This window comes from Danio rerio, chromosome 5 (genome assembly GCF_052040795.2).
Source record: "Danio rerio strain M-AB ecotype USA chromosome 5, GRCz13ab, whole genome shotgun sequence".
Classification (NCBI taxonomy): domain Eukaryota; kingdom Metazoa; phylum Chordata; class Actinopteri; order Cypriniformes; family Danionidae; genus Danio; species Danio rerio.
Genome location: NC_141025.1, coordinates 63,813,120 through 63,821,952, shown reverse-complemented (window position 1 = coordinate 63,821,952; position 8,833 = coordinate 63,813,120). Strand labels below are relative to the sequence as shown.

The 8,833-nt window shown below is 33.2% G+C and overlaps 2 protein-coding genes across 12 annotated transcripts in view; one reads left to right on the top strand and one right to left on the bottom strand.

Annotated features, from left to right (window-relative positions):
- Window positions 1-2,755: 2,755 nt before the first annotated feature.
- si:ch211-202f5.3 overlaps window positions 2,756-8,833 on the bottom strand; it is a 6,360-nt gene continuing 282 nt past the window's right edge. Inside the window, exon 2 of the mRNA XM_087254276.1 lies at window positions 2,756-6,614. Within this exon, the coding sequence (XP_087110402.1) occupies window positions 6,171-6,494 (324 nt within the window). The 5' untranslated portion in view covers window positions 6,495-6,614 and the 3' untranslated portion in view covers window positions 2,756-6,170. The remainder of the gene's footprint in view (window positions 6,615-8,833) is intronic.
- The window catches only part of rnf224 (ring finger protein 224), a 27,035-nt gene continuing 26,751 nt past the window's right edge, over window positions 8,550-8,833 (top strand). For 9 of the 11 annotated variants that reach the window (XM_087252931.2, XM_087252927.2, XM_087252929.2 and 6 more), the window contains exon 1: window positions 8,550-8,633. The gene's annotated coding sequence lies outside the window, so the exon portion shown is untranslated. The remainder of the gene's footprint in view (window positions 8,634-8,833) is intronic. The other 2 variants (NM_001128356.1, NM_001326589.1) reach the window with 1 other exon arrangement.

Below are 8,833 nucleotides of genomic sequence, written 5' to 3'. Positions count from 1 at the left end.
TGTGTTGTATTAATTGTGGTATTGGTTTGACAATTTGACATCATTTGTTATTGTTATTTATTTTTGTTAAGGGCTGAATCCTCTTGACTAGGAAAGATAATTCATAGTGGCTTCATATTAGCTTACCTTTTCGTACACAACTCTGTTGAAAGAAAGCTCAAGCAAAAAGGTGGACTGTTAATATACACAGCTTGTAGTGAATTATAATGCGATTCTCTGGAAAGTTGTAGCCCATCTATACATGAGGAATAATGAGAAATCTGACCGTGGTATTTAAGGAAAGTCATTCGGCATTACATAAGGCTGATTAATAATGAACAAAATCTCAACGGAATACGGATTAAAAATGCCTGAGCTGCTTTGAAAACGTTCTATCAGAAGCCAAATGAAGCAGTCATGTTGTACTTGATCTATTTAAAACACGTTTTTCAGAAGGCATTGTTTTATTAAGGCCTATTTTAAAAATGTCATCCGAGTGACTATGAGAAAATAGTTGCTGCTAAAAAGTCATCACCGGGTTTTTCCTGGCTCAAAATGAGGGTGTCCTCATGAAAATCTTGATATTGAAGCAATCACATCTTGCATGATTCTTGTAAGGCTGACATTAAATCTAGTTAAATACATGAGTTTGAGCAGCATTACTCGGCTTTTGTTGGTCATGGCTGCCTACATTTTAGTCAAAAGGAGGTGGCCCTCTTTGTTGGTAATTCTCTATGCAGGAAATAACCCTACGGTGGCTGCTTAGTTGGTCATTCTCTATACCCGAAAAAAACCTGTATAATAAATCAATTAGCCTACCTACTACTTCATTTCAAGTCAGGACATCTTGTAAACTTACAACTCAAGCGCACCCTCCTGTTCTCTTCTAGAAGTTTCCCGGTTCTTAAAAATCATTAAGACTCCTTTGTGGGCTGTAATCAGCTGCAACCCTTTCATGAGTCCAACATCCAGTGCAAGAGAAAACACAATCTCACGTAAATGAAGTCATCTTTCGCCACTGTATTGTTTTTAAATGGAGAAAACCTTTTTCTTGAAACAAAAATTACCAATAAAAAGGTGTGACACACTAAAAAACGGCCCAAATAAAAATCAATTTTAAAGTTGGCTATTGCAATTATCCATGAATTTTCAAATGTACTTTTTACAAGAGAGCTAAGGCAAGGCTCTACATTACTATTATCATTATTATTATCGTTTACATTTTTTTTTTATTATTATTCAACTGACCAGTCTGTTATTTGCCAAATAAATGACACAAGGCTACTAAAAAAAAAACTTTAACAGAGTCCTGTTTTTTAAATAAAATAATAAAATACGCATTTATCCTTATTTCTTTATTCTAAATCTTACATCAAGAAGTGTAGTTATGATGACCATCCGACAAGCTAATTTAGCTAAAATAGTGCTTAAAATGTCATTAAAATGCAGTATTTTAATCTCACATTTAAATAGAAAATATAACCGCAAGCAGGTCTACTTTTTGAAAAAAATAAATAAAAAGAACTACCCCATTCACCAGGCTGGCTACGGGCCTAACATCAATAATTCTCTTGTGAAAGTGAAACTTTTCTTTCACTCCTACAATTAGGTTTCTGAAGCAGAAGCGCACTCCCCCTATTGGCGCTACAGTGTGTAGTAGCCTATTTGCTATTTCTGAGTAGGTTATCCCGTTCTTAAGAACATCCTTTTCCTAAGTTTGTCCTAGTTAAGACCAACATTTTCCCATAATATGAATAAAGTCAGATATTTACATTATATTTTTTATATTTATTATATTATATTATATTTATGACTGTGTAGATTTACTGATATTTTAGTCGTATAATTGGCTAATGATAACCTGCCTTACCCAAACTGCAGCTATTGCCCTCATTTTAAATCAGTATAACAATGATAGTAGTTACTATTGCATACACTCACACAAAAGAAATAAATTAGACAAAAGCTTCTGAAATGAACTTGAATGAAATACCATATTAAAATACTTTTACATGAAGTTAAAGTGTTTCATCTAAATCCACCATCAGCCATTTAGATTTTAAATGCTAAGATACTCATGCTATGCCTTTTTAAACATTTGGCAGATATCACATTTTACATAACTCTGGCAAGATTCTTTAAAAATAATTACTATTCACCACAATTTAATTTCTTTGAGATTTTTTTAGTCTCATATACTTATAATAATTTAAATAAGCTATTTGTTACACAATCTGTGAATAACATTTGAAATAGTCATTTATTCCTGTCATTTGGAAATGACTTCTTTTAAGCATCATTACTCCAGTGTTTTGTGTCACATGATCCCTCTAAATTCATCCGCAGAGGTTGATCCTTCTCAAGAAACATGTTGAAAACAGTTACTGTGCACTGGAAAGCAAGATAGTACAGTTCAAGTAGCATTAAAAAAAAATATATGAATTAATCAAAGCTACATAAAATTGATCGAAAATGACAAAGACATTTATAAAGTTAACTATAATTGTACTTTTTATAGTAACTTTCATTAATAGAAAAGTAAAACGCAGTTTGGTTTTAATAAAAATATTTAACTCTATTTCACTTTTTTTGTGAAATCACGATTGCTAATAGCTAATCATCACATCATCATAATTCATTCATTTTCTTGTCGGCTTTGTCCCTTTATTAATTCAGGGTCGCCACAGCGGAATGAACCTCCAACTTATCCAGCACATTTTACATAGCGGATGCCCTTCCAGCCACAACCCATCTCTGGAAAACATAATAATAATAATAATAATAATGCATTTTATTTAAAGGCGCCTTTCTGGCAACTCAAGGACATCATACAATAAAACAAGAGCAATAAAACAACAAGAGAAATATTATAAAAATATGCACAGCAATATTGCAGGTACAATTAAATATTAAAAGTCATTTTAAATACATGGGTTTTGAGTTTTGATTTGAATAATGTGAGCGAGTCAATGTTTCTGATGGCAGGTGAGTTCCAAAGTCGGGGAGCAGAGCGGCTGAATGCTCTACTCCCCATGGACGATAGACGAGCAGAGGGAACAGACAAGTGGAGGAAGATCTCAGGGTGCGAGAGGAAGCAGCAATGTGGATGACGGCTGCCAAATATGGAGGGGCGGGATTGTTGATGGCTTTGAATGTTAACATCAACATTTCAAAATCATTTTGAAAACGAATTGGTAACCAGTAAAGCTGCTGCAGGACAGGGGGAGATGTGATGGGAAGAAGGGGTTGATGATAGTGAGTTCTGGACCAACTGAAGCTTACGGAGGGTTTTATGAGTGAGACCAAAGAGAAGGATCTTGTGACACTGAAGACTAGAGCAACCCTGTTCCTGAATGTACACCAAACAGTGCACTTTTTCAACCTCTTCCCAATCAAACAGACCTGAATCAACTCATCAGAACATTAGAAGAGACTCTGAAACCTGAGATGAAATGAACAAAATATGTACTGTTGATGTGTCTCAAGGAACAGGGTTGGAAAAGACTGGACTAGAGTAATTCCAGTAATCAATTTCACATTTAAATATATCTTATCATAAACATCAGCTTTTTTCAAATTTAATTCATATTTCACAACATTACAGTTCTTAATGTATTTTGGATTTTTTTAATCCACCCTTTAGTGAAGTGAGATGAAACTTCTGTCAAAAACCTTTAATTTTTGGTTATGTTCTGACAGTTACTCTAAAAATTAATATAATATCATTTTTACTTTTACGGACAGTGATGTGAAAATGTTTTATGTTCATTTTGCATTTTTATTTTTAAGAGTAAGAGTCCTAAAATTGTAATATTTTACTTTAAAAGTACTTTTACCCAACACTGGTTTCAAATGGACAAAGTTATATGTCAACAACCCTCAATCTGTATGAACCAAGCATGGGCCGGTACATGATTCAGACAGCATGATAACCTTGGATAACCTTAAAATATTTTTGTTTTAGTTTCACAGTAGTGATCACTGCTCTAAAATATGTTCTTTATTAAATGTCTGGGTAAAAAAACGAAAACTTTTTGCCCTTTAAATCCAACATATTTTATTTTGAGAAACATTTAAGATATTTTGGAGCAGTAAACATGTCAGGCTAAATAATTCAGATATATCATTGACTTCTGCTGTCTTCATTAGTTTCAAAAACACAAATGTCTTTACAATTTAAAATGACAACTTTGGATATGTTTTCTGCTGGAGGTACTGTAGTTGGCAGTTTTAAAACCTTGAATTTTCCAAACTGTGGTATACCTTGACAATGGTTATCGCCCCATGCCTATACACAGTATACTGTAAAACCCAACAGTCAACTTTATCAAATTAAATGAGTGTAGTTAACTTAAAATTTATTGAAAGTTAATTATACTCAACTGAAAAGAGTTTTAAAGTCAATGTTGAAGGTAATGAGGTAATTAAATACCTCATTACTTCAACTTAAATGGAGTAAGTTCACAGTACTCATATAAATTAGTTTAACTCAAATGGTTTGTAGTAATTAGTTTCCTCAAATGGTTTGAGTTCCCTTAACTTATCTGGTTTTACAGTACTCAGCTGGTTTGAGTTCTCTTCATTTATTGGGTTTTACTGTGCTCAAATTGCTTCATTTACTCAAATGGAGTAAGTTCACAGTACTCATTAGGATTCGTTTTTAAACCGAAATGGTTAGTTGCAATAGAATTCCTCAAATGGTTTGAGCTACCTGAACTTATTGGGTTTTACAGTGTATTAAATAAGCTTATTACTAGGCCCACACGGAATTTGCGCAGATTTTTAGCCCATCATTGATTGTTTATTTACTTGTGTAAATTCATAATTATTCAGTTTTTAAATAAATTTCAGTAATATTGTCTAATATGAAAATATTTATGATTTATTTACAATGCAGTTTGTACAGCCATATTTTATGTCTTTTAGTAAATATATTATATGAAAGAATTGCTTTGTTTACTAAATTAAGAGGATCTAGCTGGATTTGCATTGTAAACATTAAATACAAGTTTAAAAAGTATTACTTTTTATCTCCTATAAGGCATTAGTTATGATACTCCCAAAATAATTCTGCACAAATCTGCAGATTTTTACCAGAATTCTGCAATCTATTTTAAATGTTGACTTTGTACCATCCTGCAGATTCCAAGTAACAAAGTCCCTGTACACCTGTAAAGCAGCTGATCTAAACTCCACGTGTCTTGATCTGTAATTCTAGGAACCTGCTCTCAGGGCACCACGTCCCAAACCGGTTGAACCGCTAATTCACAGCCTCCACTCAGCTACAAAGAATTTGCTGAAAAAGAGTCACCTTGCTGAAAATGCCTAGTAAAATGAACTGAAGGACTTTTATGTTTACGTTTATAGTGTTGGAAGTGATTTTATATATCAAAAAATAGATTGACCATTGTGCCAAGTAACATATACAGAAATCCAAACAAACATGTGCATACTTTCAAAAGTCAGGCTCACAAGTGTCCTTGCCCCATTGTTTTAAATGTAACTACCATAATATTGCTCATCCATAAAATAATATTAGTACTATACATGTTTAATGTTCCACTCAGCAGTCTCTTAAACAATCCAAGACAAGAGGTAGGTGTCAGCGGAATGTCTACAGCAACCAGAAAAGCTTGTTCAATAGAAACTCAGATGGCACAACACTCATTCTCAAGGACGAGTTGACACTGTCCCATTGTTTATCCTTCTGAGCAAGATTGAGGGCTCTTCCTCGAGTTTCACTGACCTGCGTCTGATGGAACGTCAGGGTGTGGCTCCAAAAACCGAATCAAAACTCAGGCGATCCCGGCGGGACATTTTGACAAGAGAACTCGCCTCACTTAAAACCCTGTTGGGCGTTATTTTATAGAAACACTCCATTAACAATCGATTGAAATCAAGACATTTAAGTAACTGTGCAAGAACAATGCAGGGGAATATCGAAGTACGCCATTGTATGAGGCGCACAAAGGTAAATCTGCTTCAAAGTGTCTCGATAAGATCCAACTGTGCCAATTTAACAAAGCAAATATTTGACATGGTGATCCAAAAGTAAATATTTATTATTAAAATAGGTTTCAGTGCAGTCAGCTCTTGTTTTTTGTTCAAACCACGTAACTCCAGGATTACATAATCCAGTCACTTTAGAATTGTTCCAAAATCAATAGCAAAACCCACTGGGAAATCTGCTCTCACTTCCTTCTCCGGCAGCGGTAGCAGCAGGCATAACAGCGTCCCACCTGCTCCTCGCTCTCCTTCACGGTGTAACCTGGCTGGTTGTTGTATGAAGAGGGGTTCTGGCCATTTCTGGCCTCTCCATAAACTGGCACATTAGAGGCGTTGCTCTCCCCTGGGGTTTTGAAGCTGCTATAGGGGTTTAAGGAAGAGTTGTGGTTTTTGTAGGTGCTCTCTAACGCCATCGGGTTGATGATGATGGTGCTGGAGTCAGGCTGATCCCGCAGCTTGGCACGAGGGATGGTGACATCACCGTAGGGGTTCTCAAGTGAGATATTCATGGTGTCAGGCTGGGGATGCGAGCCAAAAATTGAACAATCGAGAGCCTTGGTTTCTGTTTAAGTCTGTTAGAATTTTCGAAACATAACGGCTTCCAAATATCAGGTTCTTCTTGAATGTTCCTGAGGTACACAAATAAAGAAGTTACTTAACAAGACATCTTGGATAAAGTATTACATTTTTCAATTATTATATCCGGTTGTATCCATCTTCTGCCACATTAAATGTTTGAGCCGAATTCTGATTGGTTTAAAAATTAAGTGTTTATTTTGATTCCAATTGTATTTTTTCATTTGGTCATTGCCATATTTGCCTTTACACAAAAGAAGTATTACATTTTTTCCACATATAATTGTCAAATCCATTTTAAAATCAAAATCTCTGTTACACATCTGCTTTTAGATAGTGTTTGTTGCAGTTTTATTTGCTTTTGCTATCAAAATTTCAAGAATGGAAAGTTTGATAACAGTCTTCATATCTTACTGGACCTGGATTCTGCTCATTTTTGCTACATTTATATGGATTGAATTTAAACAAATAAATTAAAGTTAAACATAACTAAGTAGAAGATGTTTGTTTAAATCTATATGAACTATTTGCATTCATTTATCTTAAAAGAATTAGTAAATTCAGTGAATATTTTTTTTCAGTGTGGTTTCTTAAAAATCTATCGAGTAAGAGCACAATATGAAGCATATACAAAAGCAATCTGAAGTTGTTTTTAACAATGCTTGAACAGTAACAGAAAGTCATTAATACTTTTTAGAATTAAAAAAAAACATGAGAATCAATTTACATACATTCACAATTTTTTCTTCATTATTAATAATAATAGAACACATAAATAAGTCAAATAACAAAAATTAACTAAAATAAATGATAAAGAAAAATATGTAGCAGTTCTTAAAATATGAAAACAAAATTCTCTAATGATGAATATAAAGTTCTTGCTTTTTGGCTTTTCATCTCTTTTAATGTCTTCAAATATATCACAAATTCTTCTTTAATCACCACTAGTCTTTGGGGAATTTTGAAAAATTAACATTTATGAATACAAAATTTTAATAATAACAATAAATTATTCATTATAAAAGATATATTGTTAATAACTTCCCATGAGAAGATAAGTCTATATATATTTTCTGTTGTATCCAAACTAATACTTAGTCGCAAAATGTTTGTACCAAACAACACTAGAAAAACAAGTGTTCAATTGGTCCAATACCTAAATTACAAAACTGGCATACATTTGAGATAACGGAAATTGAATTTTAACCTTAGAAATTCTTTTGCAGAATGAATTTGATTCATATTTTTAAAGTGCATTTCTTTACATTTAGGATTAACAGGATATGGAAAAAAAACGTTTTCTAATAACATACACATTTTTATTATCCTAATGAGACAATATGAAGAGTTTAGATGCAAAAACCTCTAAATTCCATCTAAAATTTTCCTCTAAAATGCATAATTTTATTAGCCTCCTGTGTGTATGTTTAATAATATCACTTTTATGGCAAAGTCACTTTTCTGGTCTTTAAAGTAAAATATCTTAACATAAACCAAGGAGGCTAAGAAAAATGTTCATTTTTGATGGAAATTTCAGATGGCATTTAGAGGTTTTTGCATCTGAACTCTTCATATAGAAGCTCTTAATAAGTCCTGGAAAACAACACTGTGTTAAACAATCTCTCAGAAATTTGTTTGATCATTCTCTATCTGTAAAGTTAACAAGTTATACAACCCGTTTAGACTAGAAGGAAATGCGATGCTCATAATTACTCATTCCGGGGAAATTTCTGCAAGTGTTCATCCATACCCCAGGTGGCGATACGTTTTCTCTCTTCATGAGTGACTTATTGAATCATTCACACAACTGATTCATTCCAAGTCAATGAGTCATTCGGCCACAGTTTTAAACAGAAATTATATTAAACTTTATTTTTTATTATAAGATGTAAAAAAAAATATTTTGGTCGTATTTTAGTAAGCTTTTTTAAATAGAACAATTTCTTCCAGGATGAGACTTAATGAAGGAACCATTCACTGAACCGATTCTCAATGATTCAACCTTGACAGTTGGCGTTTGCTAGGATCTCGACAGCTGTTTCGTTGATGGAGCAGCAATAGCAGGCAAAATTGTGAGTAAAATGCACGTAAATGCATATTATCTTCTTGTTTTTTTAACTATTGTATAAATGATCACACTTACGAATTCTTTATAGTTTGAATAAGCTTGTTGAATCCAAAACAAGATTGCGAGTTTTTGAATTAACGTTAAGCCAGTATGTATGCAAAATGTAACAAGCTAAGCTAATGTTACATTTGCATTGCTTTGTTA